This window comes from Apis cerana, linkage group LG13 (genome assembly GCF_029169275.1).
Source record: "Apis cerana isolate GH-2021 linkage group LG13, AcerK_1.0, whole genome shotgun sequence".
Taxonomy (NCBI): Eukaryota; Metazoa; Arthropoda; class Insecta; order Hymenoptera; family Apidae; genus Apis; species Apis cerana.
In genome coordinates, this window is record NC_083864.1 from 6,374,834 (window position 1) to 6,394,238 (window position 19,405).

The following is a 19,405-nucleotide window of genomic DNA, read 5'->3' on the forward strand; positions in this document are numbered from 1 at the left end:
CTCGATTACGAACTCGAGAGACTAGAAGACCTTCGGAGCTCGAAACTAGTTCCTTCCTTGTCCCAGAGGATCGTGTCAAAAATTTGACTGAGAGGCCGTACACGCGTTTTATCGTGTGTGCGTTCGACGTATCGGAGAAAGAAACGAATTCTTGTTGGGGAACCAAGAGTGATGAATTTCTTCGGAAGGATCGTTTGTTAATTAATACGATCCTGATGTTTATTTTACGCATCTTTTTCGCGGCGATTGTCATTGTTTCTCTTTTCGTTTTTTTCGCCATTGCCAACTTTGCTATTGATCCTACGATGGGACAAGAAATTTGAAATAAATGAAAATAAATCGTGGACGATATTCTTTCGTTATTTCGAACTGTAACGGAGAAGAAAGAAATTAAAAAATATTTAAGAAATATTTCGATATAATGGATGTAGGTTTCAGAATCCTAGAGTTACAACGAAATTCCATCCAACGATCGAACCTTCGTATAAATTCGCTTATCCGAAGTTACACTTTTTTCAAATTTTCCATTATTGAAGAATCACAAGGAGGCAGGGGAGATTATACGGTCGTTATTCATACAAATTCCACGTACGCTCCGAGCAAGATCTCTCGTCCACCGGTTTCCTCTCGAAAAACTTTCGTATTCCCGGTTCACACGCATCGAGATCGGGCCGCGTCGGAATGGAATCGCGTGTTCTTTGGGTCATTTAGCCCGGTTAAATTAATTAATAAGGCTGATCCGTTTCTTGCGCACCGCTCGCTTGCATCTAAGCTTCGGTTTTGCGTTGGTAGAGGCCTTTGACAAAGCGGTACGATAAATATGTAGCAGCGTCTCGTCCTTTTCCTCCGCATTCCTGGCCCCCGCTTCGTGCCACCCTCTTCCCAGAAACCGCGACTTCGAAACACAAGCGTACCACGGCAAAAAGAGCGATCCTGCCCGTTCGTCGCGGTATTTCGATCGCCTAGAATCGAGAGAGAGAGAGAGAGAGGGAGCCCGGCTAAGCGGCTTTCATTGCGGCAATAAGAATTCCAGGGGATCGTTAAGCTCGCTGAAATCCGCGACATAACTTTCTAGGAACTTCTAGGAAGCGGGACGATCCAGTTACGATCCCTGTTCTTTCTGCGTCGAGCGGAAGGTGAACTCGGGCAAAAAACGAATCGTCTTCGTTCGTGGATAGGCGATTTTGTTCGACGCTGCCGTTGCCAAAGTTCGCCCCATCATTTGAAAACTATCCTATAAAATTATCCGTCGAAATCATCGTCCCTTGTGAAGCGATTTGAAAAATAAATTCTTTCGTGGTCGTGGTGCGCGAAACGTTGTCATCGATCGAAGAAAAAAAAAAGAAAAAAGTCTTCCAAAGAGAAGAATCGATTCGTTATTTCGAGATCCATCAAGCGTCGAGAAAGATGGATCTTGGAGAGGAGGCCTTCTTCTTTTCCTTTTTTTAATATCGATCGCGTACTTCCGTTTCCCAACTCGTTGGAAAAACCAACCACTACCCCATGCTACGAGCCTCGCGGTGGAATTCAGCCAAACGTCAAACATTCGAATTCCACGACGAGAGAAGAAACCCTCGATATCGATTATCGTGGCCATCTTCGACCTCCATTCTTCCTTTACCAAACCTCTTGTTCCTCCCCTCGGGAGGAAGAGGGGGAGAGGAGCGACTCGCGACATAATTTCGCCTACCAATCTTTCCTACAACTCCCTCTCCCTCACCCCCCTTCCACAGTCGGTCGAAACGAAGTGGAAAAGGATCGAGATTACTTAACCCAACTTAGCTTCGAGATAATTCCTTTAAGCAGCGCCTATAAAACCGTAATTTACCGCGGCCTGGTGCTCGAGGATTATGTAATTTCTTGGTTGGCGGCGCGAGCGAATCCAAGAGCGAAATAGGAAGCGCAAGAACGATTCTATAAATTCCGCCGGTATCTTTATTGCCTTTACATACTCAGTACGGTATTCTCGATCCGAATCGATCTCCTTTCTTCCACTTTTATCCCTCCCCTCGATCTCTCCTCTCCGCCAAGTCCAGAAACCGATCGTCCGATCGTCGTTTTTTAAATTTAATAAATCGTTGTCGGATCCAAGTCGCGCGATCTATCGGGCTACAACAGGAAGTCGTCATGGAACTCGTACCTCGAGAGGAGCACGACTCCCTCGAACATTTGACGATTTTGAAAATTAGCCAGACTCTTCTTCTCTCTCTCTTTCTCTGACCCGGCAATAAGTAAAGTAAAGTCTCCTCTCTTGATTTCGAAGCGAGCAAACCGAGCGAGAGATAACGACAGTGTCTCCTCGTTACCTTAAAGCTCGATCTACGTATTAAAAACAGCATGACGTTTGGCAATAGTTGGAGAGTGGTGAAGAGGGGAAGAAGGGCGAGAAGGGAGGGCAGGCTAAATGTATATCCAGGCTAATAAAGAATTTATGGCCCTCGTTATCGGTAACGATTTTCTACGAATGAAACGTTGATTAACCGGCCCGTGTAAAAAAGCTAGGAAACCAGATAGCCCGGCAACAAGCAGAGACCGATTAAACGAATTCATGAATAAATTGTGAAACCGACGCACCTGCCTCCTTCTCCTTGCACCTTACGTATTTTAAATTTAACGTCAACCTTTCCATCAGGATTCGCTAATGACACGTTACACGTGAAAAATGGGAATTAAGCGTTAACCGGGAATCACCGTCGTGGTAATAAAGAGAGTTTGTAAATGCGATATGGATATATAAGCCGTGATTTCTTTCTTTTTTTTTTTTTCTTTTTCTCGAGAATTTAATCGAAGTTCGTGATGAAAATGTACGATGTCTTACGATATTTTTTTTTTCGCCTTCTCTCTTTCTCTCGAGAAGTATTTTGGTATTTTGGGAATGATGGATAGATCGATTTTTCAGTGCGCGAAGGAGGAGCGTACGCACACCCACCAAGAGATTTGAAAACATTTAGGTGAGACGTGATATTTTTACGAGAAAGAAAGAGAAAGAGAGAGAGAGAAAGGAAAGTATTGATGAAACTTGTTTGTACAGAGACTTGTTGTTGATTTTGTGATTTGTTTATGACGCATATATGGCGTTTATTACCTCGCAGAAGAAAGATTTCGAGACGAATCCTGCCGTGTACTAACACTATCGTCGTTTCTTTTTTCTTTAAGAACGATTCATAAAAGCAACAAATCTCACGTATTTTGAGAAATAGACTCGAGGGATTTGTACTTTTTATCGAACACGTTTAACACTTAGTTAAGAACTTTTCGAATTTTACTTTTACATTTTATTTCCGATCTTTTTTAAGTTTTCTAAACGGGAACATTCTAATCGTCACGAACGAACTATCGAAAAATTATTGAATGTCTTTTGAAAAAGAAAAAAGAAAAAAAAACAACGGAAAATAAAACAGAAGAATCTATTTGTCTTGGCCAGTTGATAATCGATGAGAATTAATCGAGAGACACCCGGTACACTGGTAACCGCAAGCTGTGGAGCAACGCGTGAACCGTGAACGACGAAGAAGAAACGATTCACGAGACTGGATTCGTCGGGCGGGCCGTTAATGAAGATAAAAATCTAATTAGCTGGCCATAAACGAACACCGGGAATTTTTAAGGTCGCCCGGCCGACATGTAGCCAGGCGCAAATTCATGAGCTTCCTCTACTCCAGAGCTCCATGGTAAAGAGGATCTCTTTCGATGCTGACGTCACGCGGGTGAGAATGCGGTCAGTCCGGATGGGACCCCACGACAGTCCTAGGTGTACGCCAGTTGAAGATGCGATTAAAACACTCGCCGCAACGAGCAGAAAAATGTTTAAATCGCCCTCCTCGCGACACCCGATCGTTTAACAATCGGAAAAACCTCTCATATTTTTTTTTTTTTTTGTTAAAAATTTACGACAAATTTTCGAAATCTTCAAGATCTTGTAGAGATCTCGTAGAAGAGAAAAGAAGAAGGCAATTCTTAAAAAATTTCACAGAACATTGTCACACATATATAACGAATCGTGGGATGTCTCATTTTGCCTGGTTCTCGAGTTTCGATTCTTCATCCTTGGCCGATCTTCCGCACGTCTAATAAACATCGCAAGCGCATCGGTCGAATAAATATTACCCCTTGTAATGGGAGGGAAAAAAGGGAAAAAAAGAGAGAGAAACGTTTAGAAAACGATTATCGGCATTTCTTCTCCGCCGTTTCTTCCGGCATGTCGAGAATCTTAATCCCAAAAGGGGAACACACGGTTAAAGTGGCTTTAGGGACGCCCTTGTCGGACCTTATTAAGTACTTAGAGAGCATAAGGGACTTCTTGCTCCCCAGGCCCCCGTTTAACCGTGCTCGAATTACCTTCTGGTTACCATGCTGCGGCTTTCGACCGAGAAAAAAGTATGGAAAAGAAGGAGAGACAATCGCCTTATACAAATTAATAGGCGGAAATACAAGCAGCGGGGATTACTACACATACACGCACGTACACACACGGCCAGGTGCCTATGTATCGCGTGAACTATCGAGGCTACAGTTTCATAGGACACGTGTGGGTTGAGCGTTGTTTCGTGGCTCGAACTTTGATTTTTACTGTCCATTATCCGGACAGAGGCCTCTGAAAACAAAGTGTCGTTAAGAGCAAGAATCTGGAAGCCATGTAAATGCAAAAGTAGTAAAATTCCATCTTCCATTTTATGTTTAATCGACTCGGTGCTCTCTCTCTCTCTCTCTCTCTCTGAAATTCTGAATATCGAATATTAAACATCAATCTCGGGATGGAGGATGAATCGTACCGTTTAAAATAAAACGGAAGCTTCCTCCTCGTTCATATAGGACGAGAATAATCAGAGTACCCGTTGCAGATATTCTCTCCACTCCAGACCAAAGGCAGACCAAGGCGATCCAGAAATAAATATACATCGAGCCATTATTACGTAACAATCCCTTTCCTGTCTATATCCCTTTCAGAACTTTTATATTTTATATATATATATATATATATATATATATATATATATGTATACATATAGACATAGGTTCAGGTAAACGGCGAGGAAGATTATCGTATTTTAATAAACCTTTTTCTGCATCTCTCGAATCGTTCACTTGGCCGATTAAACGATTCGACCGAGTGGATCGAGAGAGAGAGAAAAAAAAAATACAAAAAGAAATTAGTACGTTCCTCTGTTAAGAGATTTCGTTCTTGGAGAGAAATCGGTCGTGTGCCTGTGTGTGTGTGTGTATAGCCGGTTTTTGCGACAGCTGAACGGGCTATTGGGGCGTGATTCAACGGGGTTGCATCGGTATAATATGGCGTGGAAGGGGTGATCAACAGCAGGCACGCGCCACTGGTTTGGAAGAGCAACCCTTCATCGGTTTATCCTCGGCTTTCCAGCCCACGAACGATAATCTCGACCCCCTTCGGCGAGAGGAGACGGTTTTCTCTCTGTCGCCTTGTACACAACCTCGACCGTTCTCTCCGTGCTCCTTGTTCTTGTTGTTGTTGTAACTGTTGTTTTTGTTGTTGTTTCTCGCAACGTCGAAAGGCTGCTGAACTCTCTTGTTACAGTTTCCGTGACGTAACACGCCTTGCCGTCATTTTTTCCACCATCCATCTCGATGCACGTTTATTTATATACACGACTAGATGGGGAAAAGTTGGGGGGGAAAAAACAGTGAAAATAACGATCGATTTTTCATCCGAATACGTTACGCAATGCGAAGCGAAAGTGAACGACGATTTAAAATTAGATCCCACTTCTTTCCTTCCCCCGGCAAGGAATATTTCAATTTTCTTTTTCAAACGTTAGGACGTTTTTAATTAAGGAGCGTGATTATCGTGTAAATAATTATTATAACGGGCGGAGGAAAAAACTCACGGAAGAATTTTAATTAACTTTGAATACCTAGAGATGATTACGTGTAGGCACCGTAATTGGGAGCATGGGCGGAGAGAACAAAGATCCTTGGACGGGTGTTCGGCCAGGGTGGTATAACGTTCGATTCGAAAGCGGCAGTTGGGTCACCGGTTTCCTAGTTTATCCACCATAATGCCTCCTGCTTGCGCACCAACCTACATAAATCTACCGGCACCCGACGATATATACCGAACAAGTATATATCGGCGGACCAGACGGTAATTCCATCTACGTGTCGTTTTTCTTCCTCGCTCGTGACCTTCCTCCTCCTTCCTTTGTTCTTATACCTGGCCCTCCGCTCGAAACCCAGCCAGGAATGAAGTTATTGGAGAGGATACACGATTTTTCCTTGGAACAGATCTCCCTCGAGCCTCGAGTGAACATTTCGCGAGCCGTAATTTTCGAGGCGAATCTTCGATGGAAGAGAGAGAGAGAGAGGGAGACGATGATGGTCTCATCGGAGAACGCGATTCGCCTCCACTCGAATCACTTTGTCGATAGAATGGAACGTTCTATTGCTGGTGACGTTAATCGAACTTTTACGTATTCTCCTTCTACATATTGGCAAGTTTCCACGTCGTCGCGTATACAGGGTGTTGTAATATATTTTCGAGACACCTTCGAAGACTCGATTCTAAAGGAGCCAAGACAAACATAACTCGGTATAGAAAAATATATTCCATCGGAGATTTATTTATCATTCTATACACGATTGAAAATTGCGTTGGTGGATACGTTGATGGAAATAGAACTCATCCCCCGCTTTATCTTATCGCTTATCTTCGATGCTCGAATAATGAAATCAATTCGATTCCCTGCGATCAATCTTTCGATTCCTACGCACGTAATAATTCTCAACGTTACCAGACTTATTGCACGAGACCAGACGCGATCTCATCCTCCAAATTATCTCGATTATTATTATCTCGACGTATTCGTGTATGAATCAAAGTATATACTGGCCGAATCTTGTTGCGGTTCGCCACCACAGATTTGGGGGGGATAGATAAAGCGGCTCGTAGACGGCCGGCAAACATCTGCGAATAGAGGAACGTTGGTGGATGGATTTGGATTCGCCGGTAGCTATGCTTGGCCGCAAAAAGAAAAAAGTATGGAGGAAGCTAGACGAGAACGAGAAGAATAATGCAGAAGAAGCTAGAGACGAATAGGAAAAGGGCAGTTCTAAGACGGTCGGACCCGGCAATTTGGTCGTCCATCAGATGGCGTCTTCGTGACCGGCGAATATTACCGGCCCCTGTGTAAAGGTAAAAGTCGTCTCGGCCGAAATTCAAATTCAACTGCACGTATACATATGTATGTATATGTGTATAGTAGAGAGAGAGAGAGAGAGAAATGTTACCGTGTATATAGCTCGCGGCTACTTTCCTACTAAATCGTTTTGATTATACTCATTACCCATGGCCACCGTGTTCTTTCTTTCATTTCGAGGCTGGGCGTAGCAACGAATATTTCGTGCGCGTATTCTATTATTATTCCCGGAAATCGTGGGCCCAGAAATCCAATTTTGATAGATAGATCACGCACGAGTGTATCATTTTATATAAGACGGAATTCCAGAACGTCTGAAGTACGCGTCTCTCCTCGTCCACGGATTTACCTGCGTTTCATTAACGCAGGATTTTTCTGTTTATTTCTGACTGCGGATTCGTGGATTCGGAACGAGGCGAAACCATAGTCTTCGTTCGGGATTTCGAGTTCTGACGGGTCTTTTTTTTTTTTGAGTGAATATTTCTGGATCGAATTCTCCTTCGAAATTTTTTTTCCTCCTCTGCTAGATCTGCTTCGTGATTATTCGACTCGACAATCGAACTCCTTGAACTTCTCCTTTAGAGAAAGGTTAAACAGAAGTATCATTTTGGAGAGGAGATAATTCACGAATAATTTATGGACGACGTAATTAAAGAAAAGTATGGAAGAGCGAAAGTAATAAAATTCATAAAGTATAAATTCGCAAATTAGTGATAAGAGATCTTCAAGGGGGAAACAAAGAGAGAGAGAGAGAGAGAGAGTAGTCCAATAATTTACACCTAATATAACAAGGAAAAAATCGGAGAAAAAAAAAGAAATCCTTAATTATATATCTCGCAAAATCTTTAAGAGATTTATAATTAATCATATCAAGATAAAACGCAAATAATCGACGTGCACGGTTAGAAATACTAATTGCTTCGATTCTACCGGTCGTAATTGTAAAAAACGTCTCGCTCAAAGCCGGCCTATTAGACACGGCTTGTCCCCCTAGTTGCTTTACATCATTTTTGCGCGCGATACAAGGAGAGAGAAACCAGGCCACTATTTCCACGTATGTATCGTTTACCAGCTTTACAAGCTAGATAAGATAAAGTCCGGCTCGAATAATGAGTTCGTATCTCCTCGCGGCAGCGAAAACGTCAATAATCGTCGTCGAGATTATCGAGTCGAATGGAGACAGAGGAAGGGGGAGAATCGATCGAAACGATTTTCTTTTTTTTTTTTGCGAGAGGGAGGGAGGGAAGGAAGGAATATCGTTCCCACGGATAGGATAGAATCGCGAATTTGTCTGGCTGAAAGAATCGTGGCGGGCGCAAAGCACGAGTCGTCGCCTGATACGCGTCATCGGTTAATCGATCGTTGGTCCGCTCAAAGGGGAGGTTTTTAGTTTCAACTATCGGAGGCGAAATATCGGGCCAATATACATCGGTTCGGATGGCGATCGTTTGGCAAACGGCACGCAATAAACTGTAGGCCGCATAAAAAATGAAAGTTTACGCGATTTACATATATAATAAATGGCTGGATAAACGGACAAAACGGATTTATTATTATTATTATTAACGCAGGCGAGGAGATAAACGATACGAGGTGACACGGCCCAGTGATTTACCGTCGTTTAATAAGTGAAATCTTAGTTGAATCGGCGAAAGTGTGGTTGGTAAATACGCGTGGATTACGTTCATCGGCGAGATTCAGAATCGTCGATCGATTCGGGGAAGAAAAAAGTGTCACGTGGAATAATTTAGAAAAGGATTCTTCTTTTAGAGTTTAATTTCGACGTCGCGTTCCAAATTTTCCAATAAAATCGTTCACCAATTACGCGAACGCGACGGAGGAAAGTAAGGGAATAAAATTGGATAGAAGGCTTATAGAAAGGAAAGGAGTCTAAGAAGAAGAGTCTCGTGGTGGAGAAAGGTGGACAGGCTTGAACGTGGAAAAGATCTAAATATAAACGTTACTTATGCAACTGTATCGTCTATAAGGGTGTCAACGGAAACGCATTGGCGAACTATCGATCGACTGCAGTCGCTAGAATGCACGAGACTCGGCTACACTTAATATAGGAGAATATATCGTGCACAGGCGTAAAGTTGCGGTTAAAAGCGGGATAATCCAATAATTATCCAGCACTCGGCGTTTCTCCAGTTTTTTATCGCTCTACGGAATTCACGATTCCGCTATGACACCGTTTCGAAATTGAAAGGGACGCCGTAAGTGAAGAAACGTTTTCCTTGGTTCGTTGATCGAATCACGATCCTTTTTAAACGTAGAAAAGCATTTCGCGTTGGATGGATCAGCTTTGATAAAAACTGGTACTTTGGTAACGCGGAAATTAAATATTCTTCCTTTCGTCGATCGGTTTCGTCGATCGGAAAGAGGAAACTTTAAAGATATTTATCGGAGAGAACGTTCCTCGATATTCTTAATTCTTCTCCGTTACTTGATTCGCTTGTTTATCGCATAAAAATAACAAGAATAATTGGATTCATCGTTTCGACACGTTTCACTCCCCGAGAGATTCCGGAAACTGCGCTCGTTTCTTCCGGGAAACAAGCGACCGCGCTATTAAATCAATTATTTCGACCTCGATAAGGACTCGTCGTCTTCTAGATTCTTAGTAGTAGTAGTAATTGTAGTGCTATATATACATATATCTCCATACATGTAAAGTTCGTAAAAATATATAATAATTTTACGATAAAACAAAGAAATCGATATTTTTCTTCACAATCGCGTCTCAAATCGCGTATCAAAATTGACGTATAAAATAATCTTTCCAACTTTCTTTTAAGCGAATAAACGAAAATACGAAGGAAACGATCGACCGTTTGGTCGCATAATGGTCGTTATTTTCGCTTTTAGAAACGTGGCCTATACGTGGCCGTGTTCCACCGTAGGGACACCAGCCGGACGACATTGTAGCGACTTGCGACATGCGCCGCAATTATCCGCTCGCCGTCTCATTTGCGATTGTAATTAAGATCAGCCGCGGCTGTGGACGCGGGCGCATTCGAGCGTGCACCGATCGGGACCAGATTGCGCCGTGTTGGGCGCGAACCGCTCTTTCGTTGCGGCGCTAACGCGACTAACTGCTTCTCGCTTCGATCTCTCTCTCTCTCTCTCTCTTTCTCCCTCTTCTCCTCTTTCTCTTTCTCCAGACGGATCGAGACGAGAGAGGAGATAAAATTTTCATTTCGACTCGGAAAGAATCGTGATTAATCGCGGATTCGAATGGCTACGAAAAGGAAATGCGAAAATAGTAATGCGGTGCCTATCGCTATCCATCTTGTAATTACAGGTTACGCCGGTGTGCGCACGTAGAAAATTATTCGATTTTGCTCCAAGTTGCAAATAAAATTGAAATCGTCGAGAGAGAACGAGAGTCTAAATAGAAAAACGATTCTGATTATTATACCGGGAGATGTAATTAATTCTGTCTAACTAGTTCTCTCGATTTCCGCTTCTTTTTTTCCTTTTTATTCCCGTAGAATTCCGATCAACATAGGAGTAGGGATCGAAAAGGAATCCGCAAAGTCTGCGTGCTACGCGTAGGAGGACGCGGTGTGGCTCGGGCAATTACAGAAGGACTGGTTATTACGTGCAAGAGGGCGAGTTATTATAAATACAAGCGTATTAATGTCGTGCGTCGGTGAAGCCAGGTGAGTTGCGTTATCAGGAAATACCGTGTTGCAAGAAAATCTGTCCTACCGGTACCGTTAGAACTAGTTTTTAACGAACCTCCATCTAACTGGCCACGGCTTGGCTTTTCCGCTGAAACGATCGCCGCAGGATCTTTACGGCGACGTTTAATAAATTTCGGCCCGGCTGTCGATACCAGGCGTCGTGTACATTAAGCAACAGTTCTCCTCGTTTGTTCTTTTATCTTTCGATTAACATTCTTCCCCCTTTTTCCATCGACACGGCTCACGGCCTACGTGATTCCGAGCAATTACTCTCACCGCGGCGAGAAAAACAAGCGAACGACGAAAGAGGAATAACGCCGATAACGTTTCACAGTCGCACACCAAATGTTAATACAAAAATGTTTTTTTCGAATTTCCTGCCGTTCCATTTCTTTCCTTTCGACGTTCAATCGATTGCGCGGTCACGTGCACGCGCAGACGATTCAGATTGAACCGCCAAGAAAAAAAATACGATTCTCTCCTCGCACAGCCCTCTTTCTCTCTTTCAAACGTTTTCAAACTCTAGGAACCGAAGCGCAAACTTCTTCCCGATAATCTGCCTGCGGAGGTGATGGGTCACGTAGTTGCCTCGTTGCGTGACTCCAACCCCCCTCCCTCTTCCACATCCTCGTTCACATTCATCTCGAGAAGAATACACACACACGAGTCTTTCTCGATCGCTGAAAGCCAGTGGATCGTTTTGGGCATTGAGGATAACGTAACAAATCTCGACACGCGCGGGGAATCGAAGGATCGAAGGTGCACCTCGACGTACGGGGGTGATGTGGTTCACGCCTCGGTAACCACATGGTGCAACTTTGCAACGCCATTGTTCCTCTCCTCTCTCTCTCTCGCGGCTTCGTTGCACCTTTGATTTCCACGAGCCCAAAATTTCCATTTCTTTCTCTCTCCTCGGTTCGAGGACACATCGAGCATTTCGAGTAATTATAGACACAGGGTCGAGGATACGTTGAGCAGGGACGGGTGACCGATCTCATTACGCTCGCAATCAACGTAATCAGTCGAATGTGCGTATCTGCGCGTATGATCGCATCGGCTGAGACAGTGGAGTTACGTTTTTCGAGGTCACGTTTTTCGAGAGAGGAGAGAACGCAGGCTGACGATGAATTGTTGCGCTTTATCGATGATTTCGTCGAATTGATTTCTCTCGCTTCTCTTATCTTCTCTTCTCTGAAATCTCTGAAACTTCGTTAATCGAGCAAGAACACGAGGATAATCGAGATAATATCCCAGCAGTGGAAAAGGAAGGATTTTAATCGTTGGAAAATTTCCTACGCGATCCTACAATGAAAAGTGGCGGAACGACGTTTAATCCTGAATAGCACGTTTGCTCGTAAGTCGGCGAGGTAACGCTCGGCCCCGGCACGATATCGCGGGGGGATTAAGCCGCGGCCCATGATCCATCCGAGCAGGTGAGCCTCTGAAACCAACGTCGACGTCGAGTAGGGAAGGCAGAGAGAGAGAGAAAGAGAGAGAGAGAGAGAGCATGGGTCGCTTTTAGGGCTAACGACGCGACCGTAAAGCGAGAACGATGAAAATGGAGAGTAGAAACGAGCGTCTAAGCCTGGAATGCAGCATAAGTGCACGAGAAGGGAGCTCCTCTCTCTCTCTCCCTCCCTCTCGTTTTTCTCTCTCTCCCCATCATCGATGGCTTTAGGTTGGGTTACTACGAACCAAGGCAGAGGAGGAAACGTGGAGGATTTGACTTTGCAGTTGTGTGTCCGGGCAAAGCATCCTCCTTTTCGATGTGTTTAACTTGCAGGATACGATGCGAGGTGGTACGAGAAGGATAGAACGATGAAGGGAGGAAGAGGAGAGTGGGGAAACCGCTTGTCTGGATGTAACAAGGACGGGGAGGATGGGGATGGGCGAGTGGGAAGGAGACGGATAGAGGGCCAGTAAAAGTGACGAGGGTATGATGTTCGCTTTAATATCCACCAGCAGGTATATATTCTCACTTGCTCTTCTCCTTCTCTCTCTCTTCCTCGTGCCCGCTTTCGGCTCTCTCGCTTCCCATCTCGCTTCGATCTTTCGATCTCTTTCGTTCGCTTCCAGAGTGTCGATACCTACGATGCTCATGGGAAACTCTGCCCGTCTGTGTTCGAAAAATGGGAAGGGGGAGGGGGGAGAAGAAGAAGAAGAAGAAGAAGAAGTAAAAGTGGAAGAAAAAAAAAGGAGGAGATAAATTTTCCGGGATTCACGCCGAGATCGAATAGGTATGGTTGGGTGAAAAGTCTAAAAGTCGAGGGGGTTCGCGTGGAGGGGGTTGCCCGTCTTTCTTTTTCACGGGCCAGAACCGATCCCGACGTCAACGTTGCTGATGCGGGAAGGATGACACGCGAAAATCTTCCGCCCTCCAACGCCGCAGCAACCAACGGCTAATAAAATGAATTGCGCGGTGAGAAACTCTTATTCGAAACGTCTGCACTATTCGTTTTATAACATTTCATTTTGGGGAGAGAGAGAGAGAGAGAGAGAAAGAAAGGGAGAGATTAGAAAATATTCAATCGAAAATATAAGCAATTTTTTTCGCGATTCTTTTCTCTCTTCAAGCTTGAAAAAAATAACTCGAAAGATTGCCGGATTTTTCGTTTCCTTGTGAAGAATTCTGAGCGGTTGATCATTATGCTCGACGTGAGCATCGGGTACGTTAATCGATAAATTATCGCGCAATAATTTACGCGATAAACGATTGTGCGGGGAACGTAACGGATATTTTTACGCAATAAATCGAAAATAAGAAAAAAAAAATTCCACCGATGATTACGAAATGAACAATCGCGCGTGCGCGTGAGCAACAAAAAGAAAAAAGAAAAAAAAAGAAGAGAGAAGAAGTCTCGAGCCCATAAACGTGATAAACGCAGCGCCAAGAAAACAGGAACAGACGGATAAATGGCGGCTGGTAGATCCCTGGCGTCGTCACGGCTCTTTTGTCGAGCGGCCATAAGCAATCGTGCAACGTTTCCAAGTCCTCGCATTAGGATTAGACACGCTGCACACCCGAAAAATCTGGATACGGAGCTCTCCTGTCCGTGTGTGTCGTCGTGATCCCGCGCCTGTGTGCACGGACGTGGAACGAGGCCTGTGGGTCCTGCGGGATTACGTCGGTGCCGGTTTACCGCTTTTATTGTTTCTCGCAGGAGAGACTAGGCGGGCGACAGAGGAGGCGGACCGGTGATCTTGTATCTCAGCTGGATCTACGCGCATTTTCACTTAGCGGGTTACACGATACACCGGATACCTCGTTGATGTACCCCGGCCAGCTTGGATCATTAGTACTCCAACTGTTGGAGGGAATCCGCAAGACTTCTTGACCCAATCGCCCTCTTTCTTTCTTTCTTTCTTTCTTTCTTTCTTTCCTTTTTTTTTTTATTTTATTTTATTTTTTTTTTCTACGCTCGAGATCGTTTCGTCCAATGCGCGGGACTAGAATCGTAAAGGGGGGGAAGGGGGGAGAAAAGGCAGGGTCAACTGTACAAGAAATGTTTTTTTTTCCTCGTTTTTTTTTGGCTTCGCCTCTTTTTTGCTCGAGGTCCTTGGGAGTCCCTTCGCCGATGAAACAGTGCTCGTGAATGAAGGATCTCGTGTAGCGAGGCGAGAGAAAGATATATGCGCATCTCTTGGTCGGATCTATTCGCCAATAATGATTAATGTATTAATATGGAATGTTGTTCGAAGTTTCGAGATTGTTTCTTGAGAGAGTGATTTCAATTAAAGAAATTAATGCTTCTTCGATTCCCTTCGTTTCAAAACGATTCGTTAAAAAGGTTCGTCTCTCTGTCAACTTCTCCTTCAAGGAGAAAATTTTTATTCAGGAGAAGGGAGAGATTATTCGTAATTATACGTAACATTTTTGTCTGTTCCATCTTCCATCACACAGCGCGAAGATTAAAGCACCGTTGCACCGAAAAAAAAAAAAAAAAGAAGGAAAAAAATCGTTTTCAATATTAAGAATTTGATGGACTTTCCAGGAAAGGTCGAACGGAAGAGCCACGCTGCACGAGGGTCGCGATGATCTGCAATTAGTGAATCTGTGCGTGCCTCCGAGATCGACGATCGTCGTAAGTAAATTCAATTCGCGAGATTCAATTCGATCGCTTTCAACAAGCACCAAAAGTGAACTTCTATCAGAACAACGAAGCGCAAATCTCGAGGGGAAAAAAAAAAAAAATAAAAACAACGACAGTCGATTGCACACTCAAGAATCACTCTTTCGAACGCTTTTTATCAAAACTCTTCTCTTCGCACTTTTTTTCAATCATCTTCGCTTCTTCCTCCGTTTGCACTTGGACGCTCGAGGGGAGGGGGTTGTGACTCGTCTCGATTCGAGAAGACTGGCAAAACGAACCGCAAAATAATACTCACGGGCTCCGCACGCAAAAGAAAACACGCCGGAATAATGGCACCGCCTTAATTCGTTTCGGGGAAGAGAATCGGTGAGGCTAGGGACGCGCGAGCCGCGACAATGGTACTAACGAGGGCCCTAAACGGGCCCGAAAAAGAAAGCGTTAATTCCGACCTTTCAAGTGTAAATTCCTAACCGCGCTCTCGTTTTCACCGTCGAGAAATGTAGGCAGGTACACAGATACGCTCTCCCTTTTTTTTCCTTTCGCTTCGTCTCTTCGTTTCGTGTCCCGAAGATCAAGAATAATATTACTACACGCTTGCTGTACAGTTGGCTCTGCTTATATGAAAAAAAAAAAAAAAAGAAAGGAAAAAGAAAAAAAAGAAAAGGAAGGAAGGAAGGAAGGAAGGAAGGAAGAAAACGTTGCGTGGCCGCTGTTAACCACGATGATTTGTCAGAAGAATATTTCTGATCGAATAATTTTTATTTAGCGGTTTGGAAGAAACCAACAAGAGAGAGATTGTAATTTCTTTCCTTTCCTTTTTTGAAGGGGAGAAGGGGAGGGGATGGGGTGTTGCATTCGGCAGCTGCAGTTTGTCGTTGGAGTTAACGTGCGCGCGATTCGGCCACACTTGCATCAGTGCAATGACGGCTAGTCCAGAGGGTAAGGGGGAAGAGAGAGAGGGGAGATTGTTGAAGAGGGAGGAAAAGATCAGAGAGGGGAAAGGATCTCTTTGTCCTCACCGAGATCCTTACGGCAGCATTGACCTGCTGCCCCACTGGCGTAGACACCTGTGTCTCGATCATCCGAATGCTTCTTTATTAGAACTTCTTTTCCGCTGTACTTTTCAAATTGATAAATAAATACGACAAGGAGTAGAAATAAAATGAGGAGAGATACGATCGATTTTTCGTAAATACCGTATTCTCGTTTTATTCGCGAGAAAAGGAAGAAAAAAAAAATGTTGTTCCTTCGAAGGAGAAGGAAGATTAAGTTTCTCTTTAGAGACTCACCGGATATTTAAGAAATTTTACGTCCGATTGAGAAACAGGGAAGGAGGTTGTTCCTGAGAGAAAATGGAAAAATTCAATCAAACGGACGATCGTTGAAGTTCCACGCCATTGGATGACTTATTTCTCTCGCGATACGCAAAAGGCCCGTCTGAACTGGCGAACTGGCCCTTGCAGCCCTGCTGTGCTGCGGTTAACTTCTGCCAAGGGGCCCCCAGACCTCGGGCATTGTTGCAGCGCCAGTTTTTGACAGGTACCATAGGCTGCGTGGTGCGTGCGCCCACCTACATACGCTCCACGGATTAACGTCGAGAGAATCGAGAATAAGAGGAGGAAAGAGACGGAGGGGGGAAGAGTCAGGAATGATCACAGAGTGAAAACAGGTCTTTCGACTCGGCTTCATTGGTATTTTATTATCGACATTGAACCGAGACGGAGAACGCGCTCCGTCCTTGTCGGCTATTAAGCCGGGGATGATAAGTCTCGCGCACATCCGTTCGCCTACCGTTAACAATCACTTACTTTTGGCCAGATTCTAAGGAAACCTGTTTCGTAAGGATCGTCCCAGTACCTATCGAACGTGCGTATACTCAACCTAGTTATAGCCAGATTGTCGAACAAGTTTATATCTATTCGCGTGATCATTCTATTTTCGACGTAGAATATTTTGAAATTGATTCGTGTGCGATAGAAGACGGAGAGAGGATCGATTTTTACTAAAAGATTGAATGGAATAGAATAGAAATGATCCTTTTAAACAGGCCTCGAATATCGTTAATCAATTATTCAGTTACGATATAGCCTTGAGTACGTTATTTTTCCTAAAATATTTTGAGCTTAAAGATAAGGCTTAAAGAATTAAAATTCAAACGAACGAGATGGAAGGTCGATGATGGTACACAGAAGAAAGCACGGAAGATGAATTTTCGAATGAGAATCATCGAGTGAGTTCCTATTAAAGAATTCGGAAGGAGAGAGACTCGATCCTGTCGTCCGAGACAGGAAAATCGAAAGCATGGGGGGCGTGAGATGCACGCACCCCTCTCTGAATATGGTTGAAGAGGGTCAGGTGAAACTCTTTTGACGAGCGGGGGTCCAGCCACTTCGAAGGGAGCATTTATCCTCCCGAACGAGATACACAGGTCGGGATAGCCCTAACCTGACCTAACTCTTGACCATCCCCACGGGTGTGCACGCAAATGACTGGAAAACCTGGTCGAATCGCCTTCCATCCGTGCCAAATATAACAAACGTCATTCGACCCTTCTAAGGGATGATTTTTTCCATTGGATGCAAATGGAAACTCTGCGAACTCTCACCATTGTTCCGAACCTGACGAATTTCCTTCTCCCATTTCTTGGAAAGTTAAACCCCTGCTTAAAACGGATTCCAGCTAACCAATCGGTTTTCATTGTTGGAGATCTTGAAATCTCTTAAAATAACGCGGCTGCAATACCTGCCAACCTCTGCCCACCGATAGATTTCCGCATTTTCGATTCGAGATAACTTCGCGTCCCCTTGACGAGGGAGAATGAGAAGTCGATTTATCAAAAGCTTCGTGTTCCGTCCGATGATAGACGCCTGGCAATTCAATCTCTCTTCGACGGAAGGAAAGTATCGGAGTATTAATGGATTTTTAGCGATCGATCGATTAGTCACGAAGATTTTAACGATTCAACGTATTCATGGATCATCGTGGTTTTTTCGATTTGGCCATCGATGAATTCCACTCGTAACGTCTTCCATCAGGAGCCCTGGTAACGCAATCTCGGTAACCAATAGCGATCGTTGTCGGTCGCCTCTAACGATCCCCTCTACTCGTGGACCACTCGTAGTAGGCCACGAGTAGCCGAAGCCGAAAAATATCCAAGAAGCGTAAGACTACCACGACTTTCTCCAATACACCTGAACCTGTGTGTACTAAGGCTAGGTTAGATCGTGGGATAGGTGCAAGTATGTATATATACTATATACACACATATATATATATGTATTCGTAAGGAAAGAGGATAGAAGGCGCAAACCAAGGCGGCATTCCCTTTGTGCTCCATGGAAGCTAGCTGGTTTCGGCTGGATGATGCGGTTCGATTCACAATGCCACCGCTAATGTCCACTTACGGCCTCCCTCACTGCTCCTCCGCAACTGTCGGGGTGTTTTAGTGCTTTACGGCCGCCATAATACCGTATTTCTCGAATACCAGGTACAGAAGACCCTCGAAGAGGGTTTCATGATTTTCAACGTCTAGACTCCATTGCCAATTATTTATAGGCATTACACAAAAATAATCTCTTTCTCCAGAAGAGAACGTTTCCAAGATTTCCAAGGTATCGTCCTATCGTAATTTTTCCAATGATTTAATTCGTGATCGTAATTCAAAAAGGAAAACATATTTGGCGCAGCGAACAATAATGGAAATAATTTCAACTTTGAAGAAACGAAGAGGAAGAAAAGGAGAAAACAAGTTCTCGATAACTTTGTTTCCATCCGCGATACGTCAGAAGCATTAATTTCCGGGGGTGTGATATACCGTCTCGACGGCAACAAGCTGAGATGCATAATGCAACGTGTATCTTCATTACCGGCCGCAAAAGGAGATAATTCGCGAATGCAATTATCGAGAGGGGGAGAGGTCGGGCGTGGAAAAAAGTGGCTAAGCGAAAACATCGATGCATTGAATCGCATAATGAAGCTGCTTCGATCCGAGTTTCCGGTGATCGCCGCGAAACACGCGATGGGTGGTCTCTCATTACTGCGGTTCCTTCAATGATTTCTTAGCACATTCGGCCAGGAACATATGGCTTCTGACCGTTGAATCGAGGATGACTGGCCTCACAGAGGGCAGTATTGTGGAGGAGCAGGAGTGATTTTTCATGGGAACCGTGCCCATAAAAACTCCGAACCCTCTCCCCCCTGCCTCGTACAATCCTCCATCGAATCCCTGCAATTGCAATTAAACGTTAAACGTTGAAAAAAAAAAGAGGAAACGAGCAAATAAATCGATCAGCACGTATCGGTGTTAGATTACGGATCATCATAAAATGGAGCACTTAATTTTTTCATCTCCATCGGGTATGATCCCCGGGATCGAAACGATCGGCCGTATAAAACGATTATTTTTCACTTTAAACCGTACTCGATCATTACCGAATTACAAGCTCCATCACGCGTAAAC

General features: G+C 44.2%; 1 protein-coding gene across 17 annotated transcripts in view; it reads left to right on the forward strand.

The window, feature by feature from the left end:
* The window catches only part of LOC107996186 (voltage-dependent L-type calcium channel subunit beta-2), an 80,235-nt gene that overhangs the window by 14,016 nt on the left and 46,814 nt on the right, over positions 1-19,405 (forward strand). For 10 of the 17 annotated variants that reach the window (XR_009832395.1, XM_062083906.1, XM_062083916.1 and 7 more), the window contains exon 3: positions 14,848-14,937. The exons of the other annotated variants lie outside the window; for them this stretch is intronic. Coding sequence is in view for 9 of the 10 variants with exons in the window: in XM_062083906.1 (XP_061939890.1) it covers positions 14,848-14,937 (90 nt within the window). In the remaining variant the exon portion in view is untranslated. The remainder of the gene's footprint in view (positions 1-14,847; positions 14,938-19,405) is intronic. 17 annotated transcript variants of the gene reach the window in all.